The sequence below is a fragment of the Leptonychotes weddellii genome, chromosome 12 (assembly GCF_054177405.1).
Source record: "Leptonychotes weddellii isolate Sample4059 chromosome 12, ASM5417740v2, whole genome shotgun sequence".
Taxonomy (NCBI): Eukaryota; Metazoa; Chordata; class Mammalia; order Carnivora; family Phocidae; genus Leptonychotes; species Leptonychotes weddellii.
Window position 1 is genome coordinate 93,433,451 of NC_138380.1, and position 23,043 is coordinate 93,456,493.

The following is a 23,043-nucleotide window of genomic DNA, read 5'->3' on the forward strand; positions in this document are numbered from 1 at the left end:
ATGCAGGGCACGCCAGGGTCCGGCTGGGGTGGGCCTGGCAGCTGTGGGGGTCTGGGGATGAGCCGTGGGCCAGAGCCTGCCCATTTTTAGCCCCCACCCCACCGAGCTGTGTGGGCGGGGGCTTCACTGCTCTAGGCCTCCCTTCTGGTGGCAATGGGATGGCCACGGTCATGCCCCGCATGACTGCGAAGACACCGAGTCCCGCTCCCAGGAACAGCCTGCAGGGTAGAGCTCTGCTTAAAGACGGGGGACAGTGGGGCATTTGTGAGACGCTTCTCTTGGGCGTCCGCCATTCCTGACCTTCAGTCCTCAGACACTGATCCTCTTTGAGGAAACAGGAAAATCAAGGCAGAGAGGAACCTGCCTGTCACCGTCATTTGCACATTCATTCATTCCATTCTTTTAACAAACATTTATTAAGTGTCTACAGTGCGCCAGGCCCTGAGCCAGGCCCCAGGGGACAGAGCCAGGTCACACACAACCCTCCCTTCAAGGAGGTCACAGTCTGGGGCGGGGCAGACGCGGGCGCAGGGCAGGAGGGATGCGCTCGGCTGAGGGTGGTGGAGGTGTAAACAGACGGCTGTGCGGGGGACAGGACAGTCGAACCGGCAGGACGGGGTCGCCGGAGACCTGCCCCCCGCGTCCTCGGGGCAGCGTCCCGGCTGCGCTCGGGGGGCCCAGAGAGGGAGCCCGGACACAGAGTGAATCACTGCTGAGTCCCCGCGCCGCCCCCCAGGGCCACTCTGCTCCTGAGAGCATCTCCGACCTGGTCTGCGCGGTCACCTCCTTTCTCAGCACTGGGCAGGAAACCCCAGACCCCCTGGCTTTCGCTTTCTCCCTTCTCACACCGGTCAGCCGCCAGCCCCGCTCAGGCGCCGGGCTCGGCCCCGGGAGGACACCGCCCCTGGAACGGGCCACCCTCTAGACACTCAGAGCCGTCTGACCAGCTCAATGAGCTGCTGGATGTTTTTGTTCTGGTTGGACAGGCCATTCCTGATGTTTTCCAACAGGCATCTCTTCAACTCAAAAATGGCCTCGCTGTACCCCAAGCTCACCGCGGCCATGGGAGGCACCCCGTGCCACAGGCCAGGGATGTGCCAGACATGCTGCTTCTCGGGGTCACAAAAGGCCAGGTCCGCCAGCGTCCGGATGCCGCCGCCCTGCTTCTCCATTTGCGCAACGGCTCTGCTCACGTCACCGGGCGGATCCAGGAGCAGCCTCCTCTCTCTCGGCCTGGGGCCGGGGGCACACGCGTCATGAACGTTCTGGTACACAAACTGATAGTTGGGCATGTGCCCCGTTTTTTCCAACCTCAGGAACGCGTGCAGAATGGCCGGTGGTATGTCCCTGGTCTCGGCTAAGCTGACCACGGTGACGTTGCTCAGCCCCATGAGCAACGTGGCCAGGGAGGCCTCCAGCTCGAACCTCTCCCCGGCCGAGGCCAGGGCCCCGCCTATGAGGCCCCCAGAGTCTATCACCAGGATGTGGTCACAGCCCAGGTCCTGGCTGAAGCTCTCGGCCACCGTGACGAGCTGCATGAAGGCCCCTCGAGGCCCACATCCCCGCCCCGTGGCAAAGCGCAGCCCAAACATGGTGTTGAGAAGCGTGGACTTGCCCGTGCCCGGCACGCCCAGCGCCGACAGGACCACCAGTCTCGACCTCCGCTCCAGGCGCACGTGCAGCTCCTTGAGGAGCCCCGTGACCCAGCGCAGGGGGGTGCTTAGCGTGCTCCCGTCAATCAGCTCCAAGGGAAGCCCCTTCAGCAGCAGCTCCAAGGCCAAGCCTGGGAAGTGGGCAAAGCGCCTCTGGCCGGCCGGCAGCTTCCCTGCCTCCACGAGGCAGCTCTCTGCCTCATAAAACTGTCCCATCTCCCGCAGGAAGTGCTCCACCCCCAGGGGCTCTGGCCGGAGCAGCTCGCTGAAGTCCACGACCCCACAGTGTTTCGGTCTCAGCGTGAGAGTGGTCTCCGGGGGCTGTCTCGGCCTCGGCTGGGCCACCCGGGCCAGCCCCCACTCCATCCACCTCAGGAAGTACTGCTTCTCGCCCAGGGAGGGGCCGCTGATGCCCGTGATGAACTCCTGCACCCCCCCGGCGGGCTCGTGGCCGTTCTGCTGTGCCCGCAGTTCCAGCAGCCTGTGCCTCAGCTCGGCCCTGCCCTTGTCCAGAGGGTCCCCGGCCCACTGGGCCTGGCACAGCTCCTTCTCCACCTGGGCCACCTTCCTCCACGGGTCCCCCTGCAGCCTCAGCTCGTCCCTGCGGTAGGCATCCAAGTCTTTGATTTTCCTGGTGATGCGCTCCATCCGGTCCTTGGCCTGCTGACACTCCTCGCAGTCCTCGTCCACCCGCAGCCCCAGCTTACGCGCCGCGTGGGCCATTTCCTCCAGAGACAGCCTCCTGCAAGGGGACCGGGCCACGTGAGCCACGATGGAGCGGACCCTGCGCACGAAGCCCGCGCTGTCGGTGCTGCTGACCTTCACCAGGACGTGCGAGTGGTCCATCTTCAGCACCGGGATGAGCCTGTTGAGGAACCGCAGGTTCGTGTTCCGCTTCCCGCGGTACGGGCTCAAGATGAAGTAGTATCTCGTGGCCGACCCCTTCATGGAGTACAACAGCTTGTACTCCTTCTTGCTGATGTTGTCAGTCAAAATGAACACGGCGGACGACACTTCGGTCAACAGCTTAAACTGCAGCCAGTGAGACCCGATGTCACCTCTCAGGTTCAGAAAGGCCACGGGCTCGGGGAAAATGTCCAGGTCCTCCCTGCCACTGGGAAGAAACCAGGAGGCTTCCACCAGCCCGTCTGCGATCTCCCGAGGGTTGGTGCCCACGTTCAGATCGCGGTGCCAGAAGCAGTCCCGCGGCCTGTGGCCTGGGCTGAGCACGGCGTTGAGGAGCTGGGACTTGGAGTTGCTGCTGACCTCCATGCGCACGAAGGCGAAGGCGGGCGCCCGTGACAGCACCGCACTGTCTTCTCGGAGGCTGCCCACCCCCCGTGGGGGCTGTGCCCACCACGTCCGCATGACGCCCCTCAGGGCCCATAGCAGAAACGTGTGGTGGTGGTTCTCCGAGTCGGGCAGGACGAGGGGGAGTGCAAACTGGCAGAGGGACATTTTCTGCACGATTTCTTGTTGTAGGAAACTGTCCGAGGACAGCAGAAGGGCACAGAGGAGGTCCAAGGGGTTCACGGGCGTGTCGGGCGTTGGCAGCTCAGAGAAGGAATAGATGTCCGCGGAGATGTCGTCGGCCGCGTCCCAGTAGATGATCTCCTCTTCCATCTGGCTCTCCTTCTCCGCGGGCCTGGCGTCCGGGGGCGCGTCCAGCACCATGGTGGTGTTCCTGGCTTCAGCGTTGAGGGCCTGCAGCTTCCTGAGGAAATTCCAGGGCAAATCCTTGGGAGCTTGAGGGGCCCAGTTCCTCATGCTGTCACTGCTGATCTGCAGGGAGTCCTGGAGGCTGAGCTTCTGGGCCTGGTAGGTCTCCAGCCCCAAAAGAGACAGCATTTCCTGCAGCCTGCTCCTCTCCACTACGGGGGGAAAAGAAGACGTCAGTGCTCACCCTGCGAGTCAGGGGCCCCAGCGGGAGGTGGGGAGGGAGACGGCCTCTCCTCCTTCAGAAAGCGGGGTGTGCGCGCCCTGCTCCTGCCTGAGACCAACAGGGGCCAACACAGCCAGACACGCGCGACGTTAGAAAGGAGAGAGAAGAGGACACCCAGGGCCACGTTTGAGGCCTGGGCGATGCCGTGAAAAGGTCCACACGCCTGGTTCCTCTTGAAACCCACGGGACCCAGCTAGGCTGGACCCACCGTAACTGTGTAGTGTGCACAGCCGTGCACCTGCACGTGGGCCACACGCCCCTCCACGTGACCCCGTGGCCTGTCCCCACCTCCTGGGCACAGCAGGAATTTTCCACAGGGGACACAGTCCCCGAGTCACTCGGACTTTCTAGGTAACGTTCTCCTCTTTTTTACAAATAAACGGGGAGGATTTTTAAAGGAAACAGGAAGTTGTTACTAAATCCAGTCACAGAAATCATAGCTACACAACCATTTTGCAAATCTGAAGCCAATCACATGGTTTTCAGTGTTACCCTGGCAACCTATTTGGTAGCGATGATCAGAAGCCTGCACTTGTTCAGGCCTTCCACCATTGTCCAATGCAATATGAATTCTTACGAGCACTAGGTTTTGCCCACCATCCCTGTCCTTGGCCGTGAGGTGTCACCAATTGTCCTACTGCATATAATTAGTATGATTTCAGTGTGAACTACATGAACAATGCAAATCCCACTGAGTTCCAGGATCTCCTCCATCATGAAGCTGCGTGTTCACATAAACCAGAGAGCAGTGGGGGACAGCCCCCCAGCGGGACCCAGCCCCGAGTCACAGGTGCCGAGCAGTTGGGGACAGCCCCACAGCGGGACCCAGCCCTGGGGCACAGGTGTCTCCTCCCCCGAGGGCCCTGCAGGTAGCCCATTCCGCTGGGCACAGGGCTGTGGAACTTACTGCAGAAACAAAAGAACTGCAGGGGGACACAGGGGGCAGAAACCCTTCACACTGCGGCTCAGGTTTCTGGGTATTGCCTGAATGAACAGGGGTGTGGATTCTCTTACCCAGACATGAACAACTGGTTTCGTCCTTTAAGCAGCAGGCAGTGAAATGCGCTGGGGAAAAGCAAGAGCAAGAAACCTCCCGTGCACCCCCACCCGGTGTGGGGCCCGCGGCAGGATGGCTTCCCAAACCCGCCTGAGCTTTTAGAATTACTTTGGGAACTCGTCAAAAATAAGAGTCCTGCGCTTGCCCCTGCTAGTCTCTGTCTCGGTCGCCATCCAGGGCCAGGGGCAAGAGGGGCTCTCACACAGCCGGGTCCTCCTGCGATGGGACAGGGAGCCGGAGCGGGGAAAATGCGTACCTGCTGGGAAGTCACTGTCCTGGGCCTCATTTGTACCATCTACAAAAGCAAAGGAAAATGAGGTGTCAGTCAAATCAGCGCCTTAGATCAACACAAGTTAGGCTAAACTGGGAACCTCCTTCTTCTAAGACAGTAACTTCTAACTGCTCACAATATAAAATCCCAGTCATGCCCCACTTGATGCGCCCGTCCCCAGGCCGATCCCAACCCTGCTGTCTCCACCGCCACAACCAAACTCACAGTCATCTGGGTCCATGTCTCTCCATTCCAAATCTGGAAGAAAGCACACATATGTTGACTTTCGTCAGTAAGTTCGGACCTTTCTACCAAAAGTCTCGTGTTTATTTTTAGTGCTGGGATTGCCTTCAGTTCTTCCTATGTAAATTTCTGTTTTCCAAACCCAAATATGACACAGAGTAGTGGTAGCTACATACAAGATAGTGATTTGCTCTAGGATATATTCTTGGAAGAATTTACTGAAGTTTCTGAGAATAAAATACAAATAAGTTCATGAAATTTATATAGATTAATCTTTGATTTTAGAAACTATTTAAAACATAAGTCAATTGTAAATTCCTTGGCTCAATTTCAAGATTACCTTCTACAAACATCATTTTTATTTTTTTTAAAGATTACTTATTTATTTATTTGAGGGACAGATAGAGAGAGAGCAGGGGAGGAGCAGAGGGAGAGGGACAAGCAAGGCTCTGTGCTGAGCATGGAGTCCGATGTGGGGCTCGATCCCAGGACCCTGAGATCATGACCTGAGCCAAAATCAAGAGTTGGACGCTCAACTGACCTAGCCACCCAGCTGCCCCATTGTGCACTTTTTTATTGTTCTGTGCTCTGATCCAAGTAAGATTATCATCTAATCCAAAATTAAAATTACATTTTTTAAAGCTTATGAATTGAAAAAAGATTCTGATATTTTCAGATTAACTCCCCTCATGATTTCCGTATAGTTAGGTAGATAAACGTGACGTTTCAGTCTTTTTTGACGGTGTCTCTGGAGACAGACATGAAGAGCAGGGAAGAGAAACAGGAAATCATGAGAAATGATTCACACATGTCAAACCGCAGCGTTGAGCAATCAAAAGATTATTTTATCCAAAGTGGATAAAAGACATCAGAAGAATTTTTCCAAGGAATTCAAAATGCCCTCCGAGAAAATACAGCAGTTAAAGGAGGGGACAAGACACGGAGAAAAGTGCGGAATGGGCTGGAGGTGACTCAGAGCAGCTGTGAGCAGGGATCAAGGAGTAAACCTCAGACCCACAGAGGCTGGGGCCTCGCTTTGTTAGGGATGGGACACAGCTCTGATTGGACTGGACAGATTACAGATGACAGCAAGGAGGCCCACCGTGGCCAGAGGGCCCGCCTCTTGACCTGCAGGAGCCACCGAGGGGCAGGAGAGCCTAGTGGCCCACGGGCGGAGACGGCTGGGAGCCTGGGTCGGCACCGGTGGGCAGCGGAGAAGGCAGCAGGCTTTCAGGCAGGGACGTGGCAGAAGGGTCCTCACCAGCACTTGCTCTCGGTCTCTCTCTGTGTGACAGTGGCCGTGCAGTGGGGCTGAGTGCTGGTGGGACTGTGGTTCGTGTTTGCATGTCCCTAGTGGCCAGTGATGCTGAGCAGCTTTGCAAGTGCTCACCGCCCATTCATACACTTTCTTTGGAGAAGTGTCCGCTCAAGTCCTTTGCCCATTTGTAAATCGCATTGGTTTGGTTGTGGAGTTTTAGGAGCTCTCCAGATATTCTGGATATTAATCCCTTGTCAGACGCATGGTTTGTAAATACTGTCTCCCATTCTGCGGCTGCCCTTTATGTCCCATGGAGAGTGTCCTCCAAGGCCCAAAATGTTAAACTTTTCACGTGGTCCCATTTGTCTCATTTTGTTCTTGTCAACTTTGTCTGCGGTGTCACCTCCAGGAAATCGCTGCCACACCCAAATGCGTGAAGCTTTTGCCCCATGTTTTCTTCCAAGCGTTTTATTGTTTTAGATCTTGAATTTAGGATGACACTGATCCGTTTTGAGCTAACTTTTGTATACAGTGTTGGGTAAGGGTCTGACTTCATTATTTCGCATGTGAATGTCCAGCTTTCCCAACACCATGTGTTGAAAAGATTGTCTTGTACCCAGTGAATGTTCTTGGCACGCTTGACAAAAATCACCTGACCACACACAGGAGGGTTTATTTCTGGGCTATTTCTCTGGTCTAGATGTGTGTCTTGATGCCAGGACCACACTGTCTTGACTGTTGTAGCTCTGTAGTAGTTCTGTTCTTCCTCAAGACTGTCTTGGCTATTAACTGGCCCTTAAGATTCCATATGAGGATGGGTTTTTCCTTTTCTGCAAAATGTCATTGGCTTTTTGATAGGGAGTGCAATCAACCTGCACATCACTTTGGGTGATACATTTTAATGATATTAAGCCTTCCCATCCATGGACATGGGATGTGTTTCCATTTATTTATGTCTTCTTTAATTTCCACAGCAATCTTTTGTAGTTTTGTTGTATAATTCTTTCACCTCCTTGGTTAATTCTTAAGTATCTTATTCTTTTCAATGCTACTGTAAATGGAAAGGTTTTGTGATTTCCTCTTCCATGTGCTCACTACTCATGTATAGAAATGTAACTGATTTTTCGGTGTTGGCTTTGTATCCTTCTGCTTGGCTGAATTTATTTATTAGTTCTAACAGTTTTTTGTGAAATCTTTAGGATTTTCTACACACAAGATGACATCATCTGCAAACAGATCATTTTACCTCTTCCTTTCCAGTTTCGATGCCTTTTATTTCTTCTTCTCCCCCAGCTGCTCTGGCTGGGACTTCCAGTGCGAGGCTGGATGCGAGCAGTGACGTGAGCCTTCCCGTCTTGTTCCTGATCTTAAAGGAGAAGCTCAGTCTCGCACCACTGAGTATGACGTTTGCTGTGGGTTGTCCATGTATGGTTTTTATCATGTGGAGGTGGTTTCCATCTACTCCTACTTCGTAGAGCGTTTTTATCAAGAAACGGTAGGGAATTTTGTCAAATGCTTTTTCTACGTCGACTGAGATCATCATTTTCCCCTTCATTTTGTTGACACCACTGAGGATTTTTACATCAATGATCCTAAAGGATACTGGTCTATAGTTTCCTTTTCTTTGTCTGACTTTGGTTATCAGGGTTGTGCTGGCCCCAAGAATGAGGTAGGAAGTTTTCCCTCGTTTTAGTTGTTTGAAAAAGTTTGAGAAGTAGTTCTTGAAATATTTGTCGAATTCACCAGTGAAGCCTTCAGGACCAGGGTTCTTCCTTGTCTGGAGACTTTTTACAGGTTTATTCAGATTGCTCATTTCTTTGTGATTCAGTCTTGGTAGATTTTGTGTTCCTAGGAATTTGTCCTTTTCATCCAGGCTAAGCAATTTTTTGGCATACAGTTGTTCACAGTACTCTCTTATAATCCGTTTTATTTCTGTAGAATCGGTAGTAATGTCCCATGTCCACGTCAAGTGTACACTTGAGAAGAATGTGTGTGCCTGGGTGAAGTGTTCTGTGTGTCTCTTAGATGAGGACGGTTTACTGTGTTGTTTAAATCCTCTATTTCCTTTCTTGTCTTCTGTCTGGTTGTTCTATCCATTATTGTGAGTGGGGTATTAATGTTCCCAACTAATGCTGTAGAGCTGTCTATTTCTCCCTTCAATTCTATCAGTTTTTGTTTCAAATATTTTGATGGTCTGTCGTTGGATGTGTGAATGTTTAATTATATCTTCTCACTGTATTGAGACCTCTATGAATATATAATGTCCTTGTCTGTCTCTCGTAACCTTTTTTATGTGGACTCTTCTGCCTGATATTAACACAGCCACTCCTGCTACCCACTGGTTACTGTCCGCATAGAGGATCCTTCTCCGTCCTTACACTCTCAACCTGTTTGTATCTTTGGATGTCGAGTGAGTCTCATGTAGACAGCATATAACTGGGTCCTGTTTTTATCCATTCTGCCCATCTCTGTCTTTTCACTAGAGACTGTAATCCCTTTACATTTAAAGTAATCACTGATAAGAAGGCACTTACTTCTGTCATTGTGCTATTTGTTTCCTGTATGCCCTATTTACATACAAAAACTCTCTCCCTTTACATTCTATCCCCACCTCTCTCTGTGTGTTGATACCACAAAATCACATCTTCATACACTGAGTGCCCCAGAACATAAACTAATAATTCTTTCAAATGCATTAAGTCTCAGAAGTTACAAAAAACAAGATTTTGGGCGCCTGGGTGGCTCAGTTGGTTAAGCGACTGCCTTCGGCTCAGGTCATGATCCTGGAGTCCCGGGATCGAGTCCCGCATCGGGCTCCCTGCTCAGCAGGGAGTCTGCTTCTCCCTCTGACCCTCCTCCCTCTCATGCTCTCTGTCTCTCATTCTCTCTCTCAAAATAAATAAATTTTAAAAATCTTTAAAAAAAACAAGATTTGGAGTTACAAACCAAAGTTACAGTGATACTGGATTTACATTTTTTGTTTTTTCTTTAACTGTTAGTCTCTTAAATCATGAAAAAATCAGAAAGTACAGTTACGGACCATCATTAAAATTGCTAAATTAGCTGTTAGAACTGCCCAGGTATTTACCTTTACTGAGATCATTACTTCTCAATACAGCTTCAAGTCCCTGTCTAGTGCCCTTTCTTTCCACCCACAGGACTCCCTGGCGCATCTCCTGCAGGTGTAGTGGTCATCAACTCAGCTTTTACTCCCTGGGAATGTTTGTTTCTCCCTCACTTTGGAAGGACAGATTTGCTGGATATAGGATTCTTAGCTCACAATTTCTTCTTTCTTTTAGCACTTTAAATACATCTGCCCACTGTCTTCTGGCCTCTGAAGTTTCTGATGAGGAATCGAGAGACAATCTCGGAGGACCCCGTGTATGGATGATCTGCTTCGCTGCTGCTTTCAAGACTCGTTCTTTGTCTTTTGGAAGTTTAATTACAACATGTCTCCATGTGGGTCTCTTCAAATTCATCTTACTTGGAGTCTGTTGAGCTTCTTGGACTTTATAGTCATATCTCTTTAAGAAGTTCTCAGCCATTATTTCTTCAAATCTTCTCTTGCTCCTTTCTCCTTCTCTCTCTCCTCTTTCTGGGACGCCCACAAGTACCTACTGATGGCATCCCATAGGTGTCCTAGGCTCTGTTCGCTTTTCTTCCATCTTTCCTCTTTCTGGTCCTCAGCCTCCATATATTCCATTGTCCCGTCTTTAAGTTCACCGATTCTTTCTTCCACCTCCTCAGTCTGCTTTTGAACCCCATGAGTGAAGTTTTCATTCTGGTTACTGTACTATTCCTTTGGTTCCTTAGGCTTTCTAGCTCTTTACTGATATCACTGTTTGGTTCACACATCACGTTCTTGCCTTTCTCTGCATCTTCCTTTAGATTTTTCAGCATCTTTACTGTCTTAAAGTCTTCATCTAATACATCTGCTACCGTGTCTTTTCCGAGACAGTTTTGTTCAATTATTTTTTTTCCTTGAACGGGTCATACTTCCCTATTCCTGTATACCCTGTCATTTTCTTTGTTGCACACTGGACATCTGAATCTAATAATGTGGTTACTCTGGAAATCAGATTCCTCCCACCCTTCCCAGGGTTTGCTGCTTTTTGCTATGTTTTTTGTTTGCTGATTGTTGTAGGCTATCTCTGTGGCCAGGATCAAACTGAGGTGTACAGTTTAGGTCCTCTGAGGTCTTCTCTGAGACTTTCTTTGGGAACACACAATTACTTTCTAATTTTCCCATATATGCAGTTGTTTTGAATGTCCTAGTCTTTAATGTTTGCCTCCCCAAAGGGGAAAGAGCAAAAAGTTAATGGGAGGAAGGATGCTGGCCTTGAAATCCCCTGGAAGTCACTTCAGCTGAGGGGGAGGGGCTGGCAACAATGAGCAAAGGGTGACAATGGCACAGCAGTGGCCACCCGCCTCTGTGTCTGCACCTCTGTGATCAGAAGCGGTAACTGGCACAGCAGAGACCCCGGTACTCGGACAGGGTTCCTTCTGCCCCCTCTGGCTGGTGCCTGCCGCTCATCTGGGAACGGAAGACAGGGAGCTGCTACAGTGCTAACAGGTGAAACGGACCAAGTTAGCTGGAAATTTATTCTGCAAGTCTTCCCCTGGAAGTTGCAAACCTCCGACTCCAGAGGTACAGGACAGTTCATGGAAAGATCCGGCCAGTGCAACTGTCCAAGCTGGGAGACGGATTCCTGGTGCTTTCCACTCTGCCATCTTCCCAGAATCCTCTTTAAATAGTTTTCTAAAATTTATTTTAAAGAATGAGCTATGAAAGGGGCACCTGGGTGTCTCAGTCGTTAAGCGTCTGCCTTCGGCTCAGGTCATGATCCCAGGGTCCTGGGATCGAGCCCTGCATCGGGCTCCCTGCTCGGCGGGAAGCCTGCTCCTCCCTCTCCCACTCCCCCTGCCTGTGTTCCCTCTCTCACTGAGTCTCTCTCTGTCAAATAAATAAATAAAATCTTTAAAAAAAAAGAATGAGCTCTGAAGTAATTAGCATCCACAGACTTGAGATAAGGTACATGAACTCTGTAGGAGGACAATACATAGCACAACTGATCTATGCTTTCAGAAAGGGGAGCATGGTTATCCCTGGCAGAGGCAGGTGGGGGAGGGCTACTGGGGGGAAAGACGAGTTTGGCTCCTTCGTCTGGATGCTGCTCAAAATAGGTCCATTCCTCCTTGTGAAAATATGTCAAGCTACACACTGGTAAAATGGGCACTTTTTCACAGGTATATCAAGCTTCGATACAACTTTTTTTTAAATCCTGTAAGTTGAAAAGTTTGCTTTCAGTCTTATTAATGAAACATGCTTAAGAGGAAGTCACATAGCTCAAGGAGGAAATTTTTAAAAAATAATTATGGGCGGCTTCTTCACTGGAGAGATAATAAAGATGGAACTCTGGGGAAGTACCAGAGTGTCTCTGAGCCTCAGTTTCCCCAAATGGAACAAAGGACCACTGATAACTAACCCCCTGGTCACAGCAGGCACCCAGGGAGGTGATTCCCTCCCCTGAGCCCACCCCAGCTGTCTTCCCAGTCTCTCTAGAGCAACACTCTAATTCCAACAGAACTGCCTGTGAGAAAGGAAATGGTCTCCATCTGCACCATCCAACGAGCACCCCTTGGCTGTGTGGCTCCTCAGCACCTGAAATACGGCCAGGGTGACTCAGCAATGCAATTTTTAATATTGTTTAAGTTTGCATTGTGTGCCTAGTGGCTACCGTAGTCAACAGCACAGTTCTAGATCCTGAGAAACGGAAGGGCTTTGGCCAATTACCGCTGGATCCCAATTTTGCTGCGAGATTTGACCTGGTCATTGATGCCCCCCAGGGCCTACCTTCTAGAACGTGACTTCCACGGAGATGAGGGATCAGGGCCATTTTGTTCACTACTGTTTACTACATTCACAGTGCCCTACTACGATGCCCGCACGTTAAGTGTTCAGTAAATATTTGTTTAAATGAACAAAATAAAATAAAATCTGGTTAATCCCAACTTCTTTGCCTATTTTTGTGGGGTTATCTTTGCAGAACCCTATTAAATCCAATAGGACATATTTATTTTGAGAAATACCAAATTAATGAGAGATCCAAAATGAGTTTCTAAGAGAAAAGATGTCTGGAGTGTGGCCACCACCCCTTAAAGCTGAAGTCATGAGGGGCAGCCACAGACCCGGCCCTCAGATCCACGGAGAGAGACTGAACCCACAGGAACCACGGCCAGGAAGACCACAAGCCCCAGTCTGCCCGGGACAGCTCCAGCTTATACCTATTGTCCCAACCAAACACTCAGGAGTGCCCGGGTCAGAAACTACACAGTCACCCTACGCCAGACCCAGGGTGGCAGATATGATGTGCTCGGATTGGGACGATATGTTCCTGGTAAACTGCGGGATAATCACCGGTGTGAAACTGAATCCTCTGGAATAGATGACGGAAGTTTAAAACACCCTGCGATGGAATCTTTTCATGAAAGGAAAAACATCAGCCTTAAGCCTCTGTATGTTTGAGGCCTGTGCTCGCCTGCCCCAGGCGTTCTGGAATCCAGAACCCAACACATGAGCTGCAGGGTGGGCGCAAGCCCCACATTACCTGCAATGGCCACCGCTGTTCGTCTCTCAGATGCTTTTATTTCTGGGGCCACTTCTCCCAACTCTGAACGTCTGAAATAATTGCAAAAGAAAATTCTAATTAAAATGATGAAATAATACTACAACGTGAATCTACCTATCAAGTTGGCTGCATATCAGAATCTCTCGGGGAGCCTTTAAAAACTACAAATCCTGGCCACAGCCCGGACCACCGAAACCAGACCTAGGTGTCAGGCCTGGGTATCACCACTCTCAAGAGTGCCCTCGATGATTCCCACGTGCAGCCACCACGGAGAAGCGCCCCGTCTGGACAAACCGGCAGCACCCTCCACCACTGTGGCCAGAGCACAGATTGCCATCCAAAAAGACATAAAAATATACATACCCTTTGACCAGTAATTCCACTTCTACCCTAAGGAAATAATTAAGATTTAGTTACAAAGATGTTGATACCAGCTTTACATAAAATAGCGAAAAACTGGATGCCATTTATTTATTTATTTATTTATTTATTTATTTATTTATTTATGGCTGCCCTTTAAAATCAAAGTCCAATTACAGAGAAGTACGGCACAGTCTTACTCTGCAGTCATTAGAAAATAGTGTATAGATCTCATTTTGTGGACACAAAGATGTTGGATGATGTTACAGAATGAGGTTAATGACGTGTATATTAGTGGGAGGAAATATGTGAATATTTACGGTAGGAGTGTGCACAGTGCGGTGATGTCTTAATGAAATCGTGTGTATTTATGTGCTCACCTATGGGTATATAAGGAGCTCTAGAAGGATGCGCATCCAAAGTTAACAGTGTGGGCAGGGAGGGGTGATCCAGAGTTCTTTTAAGTGGATTTGGTAAATGTAGTCCATTTAAGAATAAACTATTTTAGGTTTATTATAGGAATGAGTAAATGTGTTGATTTTGTCAGGAGCCAGAGTTCCACTGTTGAAGAAGGGACATACAAATATGGAAAGAAGGTGGGGCGCCTGGGTGGCTCAGTCGTTAAGCATCTGCCTTCGGCTCAGGTCATGATCCCGGGGTCCTGGGATCGAGCCCCGCATCGGGCTCCCTGCTCAGCGGGAGCCTGCTTCTCCCTCTCCCACTCCCCCTGCTTGTACTCATTCTCTCTCTCTCTCAAATAAATTAATAAAATCTTAAAAAAAAACAAAAACAAAAAAATATGGAAAGAAGGAAGTTAGAGAAAGAACCCCCAGAGGTACACTGGAACTAGAGACGTGGCGTGAACACACGAGTTCCACACACATGCTTGTGTGCTCATGTATGTGTGCATTGCTATCCACACGCATGCCTTTCCTAGCTCCGTCCACTGAATGGGCCAAAAACCAAAGATACTACACAGTACTGACAAGCACACCAAGCACCCTTTAACACCACGGCACACTAAAAGACACCAGGTCTCCTTGGAGAAATGGCAGATGCCGGGGCCCAGAGAGAACAAGAGGAGTCTGAGCATCTGATTTCAGAAAATAAGGATGTGCTCAAAGAACGCTAGGGCATGGGGCGCCTGGGGGGCTCAGTCGTTAAGCATCTGCCTTCAGCTCAGGTCATGATCCCGGGGTCCTGGGGATCTGGCTCCCTGCTCCTCCTGCTTGTGTTCCCTCTCTCGCTGTCTCTCTCTCTCTGTCAAATAAATTTAAAAACAAAAACAAAAACAATGCTAAGGCGTGCCTCGGAACACGGGAACTGGCAAGTCCAGGGCCATCTGAGCACGGACACGATAAATACAGTGGAAAACCACTGAAAGCCAGGAATGAATGAGTCCATACAGGTAATACACAAGCAAACTGGGGTGTGGGCAGAGGGCTCTTGCTTACAACCATCTGATGTGTCGGGGCGCTGCAGTGGGGCAGCGGCATTCAGCAACCATCTCAGCCTCAGTGAAGATTGGTTCAGGCCAGAAATGCCAACAAGTGCCAACTCTGGGAAGACCGTGTGGATAGGGAACAAGGTATGTGCCCAGTTTCAACGTGGCTCCTCGCGGACTTCTCCTTAGGTGCCAGGGAGAAGAGCCGTAGCGATTATAACGTAGGCCCTCGGGGGATCCCATCGGGGACGGGTGACGCAGACAGCCCCTGTGTGCCCCAGCTGCCCCACCCTGAGAGAGGGCACAGCGTCACCCTGCCCTGCCATGACCACGGGGACAAATCCAACATGTAAAGTTACCCGAGATCCCCAAGGACGAACGTCGCCGAGGGTCAGACAAGGATGGGAGGACTGCTCCAGACGCAGGGTCTGAGGGTGCTGCGGCACCCAAGCCCAGACTGGAGCCCCGGCTGGAAGGGGCCCCTCGGGGTGCAGGGGCAGAACTGAGACACAGGTGCTTTGGGCATTGGCGATGGTGCAGTGCTCTGCAGGAGGACACGGCAGGTGTGGGGATGGCGACGTGTGCAACACACTCTCTAACGGTTAAGGAAACACGGCGCGTGGGGCGCCTGGGGGCTCAGATGCTGAAGTGCCTGCCTTCGGCTCAGGTCATGATCCCGGGGTCCTGGGATCGAGCCCCGCGTCGGGCTCCTGGCTCGGCGGGGAGCCTGCTTCTCCCTCCCCCTCTGCCTCTCTCTCTGCTCATGCTCTCTCTCTGTCTCTGTATCTCTGTGTCTCAAATGAATAAATAAAAAATCTTAAAAAAAAAAAAGAAAAACATGGCGCGTGAGTGTCTGTGTGTGTGTGTACAGAAACACAAACAGCGAGAGAGCGGGAGATGAGAAATGAGAATATGAGTGAAAATATTAAAAAGAGAAGACTCTGGATAAGGAGCTCTAGGTACAAATTATTTTAATAAAAAATGTAAAAATGTAATAGTGGTTACTTCTCGCTGGGTAGCAGGGACATGCGTTTATTTTGTCCTATTTGAGTTTCTTTAAGCAGAAGTCTGTATTGATTAAGACTGAAAGAGCAATAAAAGTGACGCAGTGAGCAGGTGTGGGTCACAGTAAGACATGCGGGTGCCCCGAGGAGACCAGATTCTCCGCGGCCTCTTCCAACACTGTGCTGACCCTGAACTCTATGAAGGACCTGCACAGACACAGCAATCCAGCTCCCCTTAATTCTCCAGTAAAACACATCAAATCCACCCTCCCAGAGGAAACTCTGGACCCCCCCGGTGGCTCTTCCAGCATGTTCTTTGGGGGCCTCATCCTCTGCCCGCTGCGGTCACTGTGTTCGTGGCTTTGAGCCCCTGTCCAGTGCAGAGCGCTACGCAATGCTCGGACTCTGACACTGATAAAAAATGAGAAATATTCATTGCTTTTGTAGTAAGGAAAAAACCCCTTAAAAATAGACAACAACACGGGGCGCCTGGGTGGCTCAGTTGTTAAGCATCTGCCTTCGGCTCAGGTCATGATCCCAGGGTCCTGGGATCGAGCCCCACATCGGGCTCCCTGCTCCGTGGGGAGCCTGCTTCTCCCTCTCCCACTCCCCCTGCTTGTGTTCCCTCTCTCGCTGTGTCTCTGTCAAATAAATAAATAAAATCTTTAAAAAAAAAAAAAATAGACAACAACACAACAGGTTAAAACTAGTCCCCAGAGAAGCAGCCTGGCCTGCCGGCCGCGCACACAACACCCAAAATCCCGGGGGGTCGCCAGGCCTCCACCCACAGCACACAGCTCCCTGGACACGCGCTTGGGGCCGCTCCCAGGACAGGGGCTGAACCTCAACCCGTTCCTTCCCACACAGCAAAGCACGTAAGCGACATTATCGCAGGGATGACCTGAGCTTGTGCTGGCGTATAAACGTGTACATAGGAATCGGCCCGTCACCCTTGTCCACAAACGCCACGTGATCGCGTCCCTGTGCTGTGAGCCACGGGCAGAGCCCAGCCTGGCAGGAGGCAGCAGAAGCTCAGCTAAGTCCCATGCTGCCTGCTTGACAGCTCCACCTGGAACGCTCACGTGGCCTGAACTGCGCTCAGACCCGGACGCTGAAACCCTGACCCCCAGCATCACCGTACTTGGAGAGGGGCCTGTGACATTTGGTCTTTGTCTCCCTTTCTGGCACACAGCTCCTACAGGTGAGTTTTGGAAAGCACCTAAGGATGGGGGGCGGGGGGCAGGTTGCCTGGGGAACCAACCGTGTGGTTGGAACTTTCAGTACCCCCCCACCGCGTCCTGGCAGAGGAGAGGGTCTGGAGGTTGAACCAATCACCAATGGCCAATGAGTTAACCACGCATGCCTGTGTCGTGAACCCCCCATAAAACCCCGAGAGGACAGGGTTCTGAAGCTTCCAGGTCAGTGAACATGAGATCTCGGGAGAATGGCAGGCTCTGGAAGGGCTCGGAAGCTCCTTGCCCCTTCCTACAGACCTCGCCCTGTGCCCAGCTCCCCTCTGGCCATTCCTGAGTTACATCCTGTTATAATAGATGGGTCAACTAGTAAGGAAAATATTTCCTGGAGTTCTGTGAGTCACACCAGCAAATTCACGGAACCCAAGGAGGGATCACAGAAACCTCTGATTTACAGCCGGTCGGCCCCATGCACAGGTGATGACCTGGACTCTTGCCACTGGGATCCTAGGCTGGTGCTGCTCACGGGACCCCCAGCCTGTCGCCCATCAGCCACAAGCATGGCAGCATCTGAAGTGGGGGTGGGAGCAGGCAGGAGGGGGGTCCCGCAGCACTGAACCTTGACCCCGTGGGATCCGAGCCTGTCTCCAGGTGGACAGGGTCAGACACCCTGCTGGTGTCTCTGAATTCTTGGTGTGGAGGGAACCCACCCACACACAACATGAGAACCCGGGCGAGAATACCATCTCAGGGGGTGATCCCAGGTAAATGAGGTCCCAAGGCTGGGGCCCTGCTGACGTCCTACAAGACTACACGGTGGAGAGCTGGCTATCTCCGCATCTGCACAGAAACGGCCACGTGAACACACAGCAAGGAGCCTGGGACGGAGGCTTCAGGAGAACCCAAAGCTGACCACACGGCCATTGGGGCATCCAGCCTCCGGGACGGTGAGAAACAAGCATCAGTTGCTGAAGTCGCCCGGCCTGTGGGCCTCGTGATGGCGCCCTGAGCAGACGAGCATAAGACCCCAAACTATCCTGCAAGGTGGACACAGGGCATGAGATCTGCCCAATACCACCCAGCGAGCAAACACAGCCAGACCCAAACATGAGTCTTCTAGTTCCCTTCGGGCTCATTACTTCTAAGACTCAGATAGATTTTAGGTAACTTAACAATTATAGCTAGTAATTACAGGAATCATAAAAATCAGACCATCTGCCAACTCCCAACCGGCCCTGTTGTGAGTAACAGCCCCCCTAAGCGGCCTGTGGCCAAGACAGCGGGAACCAAGTGCGCTCACCAGGGCCCCAGACGCCGCCCAGGGGGCCTTCCACAAAGCAGGCTTGGAAAACTACTAATATCATCAGTATTTGCTTCTGATCTCCAAAATAAGACAAATATAAAATACTGAAAAGTACCAAGAAAATGCCTTTGCGCTTTTGAAAATGACTCAACATATTAACCAATCCTCTCCCCCTTTCATCCAGTCACGTTGCTGTCGCTCCTTCTGATCACCGACTCTAGAGGATTAGCTTCAGGCTTTCATGAGGCCGTTTCACTCCCTTAGGGTGAAGTGAACCCTGCCGAGGGATCAGTCTTCTCGTGAGGCCCACGTGGGGTGTGGAACCAAACTCGAAGCCCAGCTCCGGTCCTGCCCGGGGCCAGGGCACAGAGACCCTGGGTGGGCGTGGGCCCCTGGCCTCGGTGCTGACCAGACCTGGGGGGTCTCCGCACACAGTCAAGGGGTGACCTGCCCATAGCCCTGAGAGCTCCGTGTGTCTAGCATTTCTTTCTCGCTAAGTCAGTAAGCAGACATTCTGGCTTGCACCCTCCGAAGGCTCCCCTGGAGTCTGCAGGAGAAATGAGGACCCTGACAACTTAGCGGCCTCACCGGCCATCTCTCCCAGGTGACATGGCCAAGCATACTATCCTCATCCATCCTTTTTCTTTCTTTTTCCAAACTGCCCAGCAGATCGACCTGCAGAACTTTTCTACTTACACCTGGAGATTCTGATTCCAGAGGCCAGGGTGTTCAGTGCTCGCTGACCCCCCTCTGACAACAGAGACACCTGCCCACCTCAGAGTTGCCCCCTCCTTGGACAGTGTCCTTCAGTGCCCAGAATGAACTGTCCAAACCTCGTGAGCAGGGCTAATGCCCAGCGACAAACCCAGCTCCTTCAGCAGGTGGTGCCAAGAAAACAAGAAGACAGAGAAAACCATCCCAAACAGGAGGACGCTAGACAAACCGGGGCGATTTCGCTTAACCGTCATGCGGCCGGCAACCTATTGTTAACTGCTTTGGATAATAAAAAGTCTGACTTGATTTCTGCTGTTTGATGCTGACAGCTTTTAAGACCTGCCACTTCCCCTCCTGCCCCACACCGAGGCCAGCTGACAAGAAAGCCTAGGGACTCCCTCCCCCTGCACTGGCTAGACCCCTCATTCCATGACCACCCTGACACAAAACAAAACCTGAAGCCAACTGCTCAGAAAGCCTCGCTGAATTAGTACTAAACCTTTTTAAACCAACCTGGGTGTGCTGTGGGTTGAAACGTGTCCCCCGAAAAGATATGTTCAAGTCCTAACCCCGGTACAGCGAACGTGGCCTTATTTAGAAATAGGGTCTTTGCAGATCTTAAATTAAGATCAGGTCATACCAGGTGGGGTGGGTCCCTGATCCAACAGCTGGTATCGTGGGAAGAGGAAAGTGTGGACAGATACGCAGGGAGAGAAATACAGGACAGTGGAGTTGCCGTGTCCCCAACCCCGGGATCGCCGGGGATCGGCAGCGGCCACCAGCAGCCAGCAGAGAGGCAGGGGCCCACTGGCCCTCGGGGCCTCCGGGACGCACCCACCGGCCCACACCTCCGCTTCCGACTCCGAGCCGCCAGAACTGCGACCGGAGTCTTCATGCCGTCCAGCCCACGCCACTGTGTTAGCGCACCTCTAGCCGCCAACGCAGCCTGTGTGTGTGGCTCCTGACGGCGGGACTCGCCCCCGCCTCTTCGCGTGTCTCTCCTCTGAGTCTTGTAAGGACACCAGTCATTGGCTGAGGGCCCACCGAACCCAGTGTGGCCTCATGTAACTAGTCACATCTGCAAAGAGCCTACTTCCAAAGAGGGTCACATTCACAGATGCCAGGGGTTAGGACTGCAGTGCACGTTTGGGAGGGGACGCGATTCAACCGGAAACAACATCCAAGCCCAAACCAGAGGCCGTCCTACTGCTGCGGGGTGACCACACACGCTGAAGTCTACACCTCGCCGTGCAGTGGCGGGCCTGGCTGAGAAAACACCAACGACAGGGCTCCCTCGCACGGCATGGGGGCGGCAGTGGGGGACACAGAGGAGGCCGGACGTTATAGCACAGAGGACGCAAGGACTCTGCAGCCTGGCAGCGGTGCCCCCAAATGTGCTGGAGCGTGCAGGGAGGGCTCCCTGCTGCTCTCCTGCTTTTCTGCACCTGGAACCCCCCACCGAGGGCAGGGGAGCCTGCACCCTGAGAAAGACGCACAGCCCCCGTGACAGCCCCCACGTCAGGCACCGGTGTCCCCTCAGCGGGCCCCGGGGCAACCGTCAATGCAACATCCCAAGCTGAGCATCTTCCCAGGACAGGAATGGCGTGTCCTGCAACCAGGCTTTGTCCTGGGCTCCTGCCGTGTAGGTCACTGAGCAAGGGGAAGCGGCACTAAAACACAGCTGGATCCTCTGGGAGCTTACACCAGAGCTGGTCACACCCGCAGAACACACACGTGCTGATCTCTGAGCCAAGGCTGGCCGTCCCCACCCCGCACACCTCCTCAGGTTGCTGTGAGGGTCCGGAGAGATGTGCAGGAGTGAGGCAGGATCATATAAGGCAGTCAGTGTTCTCCTGGATTTACCCGCACATTTATTCAGTGCTAGGAACTTCCCTAGGAGTTTGGGATAGCTCAGTGAAGGACACAACTACCCAGGTTTTGAACAGAGCTGAGCCTGGGAGCAGGGGAAAAGACTGCTGTGGGATGGTGGGGGAGGGGACCTCCTGGAGAAGGGTGCCCGGGAGCACCAGCCCCATGCCGGCGGGAGGGAGGGCCGAGCGAGCAGAGACAGGATGGGAAAGACTGAGCTTTCCTGGCAACAGACGAGACTTGCTTCCACTCTGGAGGGTGCTCTGAGTGCAGGTGACATGCCTGTCTGGTGCTGCAAACAGCAGAGGGGTGACAAAGGTCAGCCCCCGGTGGTGGCAGCACCAGAGACGCTGACACGGGGTGGGGCTGAACGACAGAACAGACGGATGGGAAGGCTGTGGGAGGGCAGGGCTGCCAGGACCCCGAGCAGCTGGGGCTGCTGGCCTGGGAGCGGTCGTGAAGAAACTATTTGTGTGTCTCCAGCTTCCCAAATTCTCTCACTGTGGCCAGCAGTTTTCCAGATCTATTTGCAAATAAAATAATCAAAACCTAGCTGCCACGCTGTAGACAAGCAGGTTAGAGACGTCGGGGAAAACTCCTACCAACTCACCTAGGTTGAAAAACAGGTAAGATGATTCTATGGAGAAATATGTGTATAATAACAATCAGGAAAATTCTGAAAAAGAACAGTAATGAAAGAGGACAAAGCCTACGGAGAGGAAAACACAGGACTGGCGGCCAGAAATTAAAGCTGCAGGCCTGGTTCTCGAGATACAGCTCAGGTACAGAGAAACACGGTTCCCAATCAGCCGGGAACCTCGTCTCTGGCCCTGGGAGCTCAGAGTGTCTGGGGTCATTCAGGCATGGGGAACCTGGAAAAATAGGGGCGCCTGGGGGGCTCAGTGGGTTAAGCGTCTGCCTTCGGCTCAGGTCATGATCCTGGGGTCCTGGGATCAAGCCCCGCATCAGGGTCCCTGCTCGGCAAGGAGCCTGCTTCTCCCTCTCCCTCCACCCCTGCTCGTGCTCTCTCTCTCTCCCTCACTCCTCTCTCTCTCAAATAAATACATAAAATCTTAAAAAGGAAAAATAAGGCAACTAACAATTTCATAAAACGTCTCAACGCAGAGAGCCTAACAGAAGCAGCCCATGTGAACCAGGCAGGTAGGTCTGGGAACCCCAAGTGGGAACCCTTCTTCAAACGAGAGCCCCATCTGCGCTACGTCCATCTCCAGGCATCTCTGTCAAACCACAGTCCGAGCCTCAGATGCTCTGCGAATACAGCTTCTTCCTCCAACAAACCGTGTGAGCGCATCCTTCCATCAGCTCCACCCAGAGCGCGCCATGGAGACACGACATGCCCTCTGTGGTCAGGACAAAACACAGAACCAAGATTTTTGTCTGTGCCTCAGTAAGTTCATTTAACACAACTGCAGTCGTCATTAATGGGGTGAGTCTGCCTCAAGTTTGAACTTAAACGGCGTCCCTGGGCCTTGGTTCCCTCATCTGTCTGATGGGGCAGAGGTACCTGGAGCGGGGCCTGACAACGCTCTTCTGAGAAGCAAGCAGAATGTACGCTTCAGAGAACATTCCCTGACCTGATGGTTCTGGGGAAGAGGCCCTTCCCCGAGCTGGATGGAGGCTGGCGGCACGGCCTTGCCCACAGCACCCGTCCCAGCACTCCTGTTTTCTGCTGAGGGGACACACTGGGTAGCTGGCGTGGTCGTGGGGCAATCACAGATCCACGGGGAGTGGGGGGGGGGGCAAAGTCTGTGTCCTGCTGGCAAGAGCACGTCCCTTCTTCAGAAGCCGCAGCAGCCGCTGGGCAGGCCGAGGGCTCCCACTGCACTTGTCCTGGAGCAGACACACACCTTGTCTGGGTCCCCCAGTGTCTCCACCCCACCCCTCTCCTCCCCTCCCCTGGGCCTCCACCCAACGTGAAGAGCCATCCGGACCAGGCCAGGCTCTGGCGGGAAAGTTGAACCCTTCCCAGAAGGCAAAGGCCCGGATCCTTTCCTTCCCCACCAAATGATGGTGTTAGGGGAGCATCTTTGTGGATAGGAATAACAAAATAAAGTCCTAGGTACTTATAAGTGTCTGGTGGATG

General features: G+C 52.2%; 1 protein-coding gene and 1 long non-coding RNA gene across 2 annotated transcripts; both read right to left on the minus strand.

Annotated features, from left to right (window-relative positions):
• Positions 1-397: 397 nt before the first annotated feature.
• On the minus strand, positions 398-22,782 carry URGCP (upregulator of cell proliferation). The gene is made up of 6 exons (XM_081800867.1): positions 22,040-22,782; positions 13,416-13,442; positions 13,032-13,102; positions 5,148-5,180; positions 4,908-4,946; positions 398-3,523 (listed from the first exon to the last, which is right to left on the minus strand). The coding sequence occupies exons 1-6, from the start codon at positions 22,045-22,047 to the stop codon at positions 930-932; spliced, it is 2,772 nt and encodes a 923-aa protein (XP_081656993.1). The 5' UTR covers positions 22,048-22,782; the 3' UTR covers positions 398-929.
• On the minus strand, positions 6,785-13,005 carry LOC145716642 (uncharacterized). Its single transcript, XR_014139466.1, has 2 exons — positions 9,366-13,005; positions 6,785-9,157 (listed from the first exon to the last, which is right to left on the minus strand). It is a non-coding gene; the product is annotated as an uncharacterized LOC145716642 (long non-coding RNA).
• Positions 22,783-23,043: the final 261 nt, after the last annotated feature.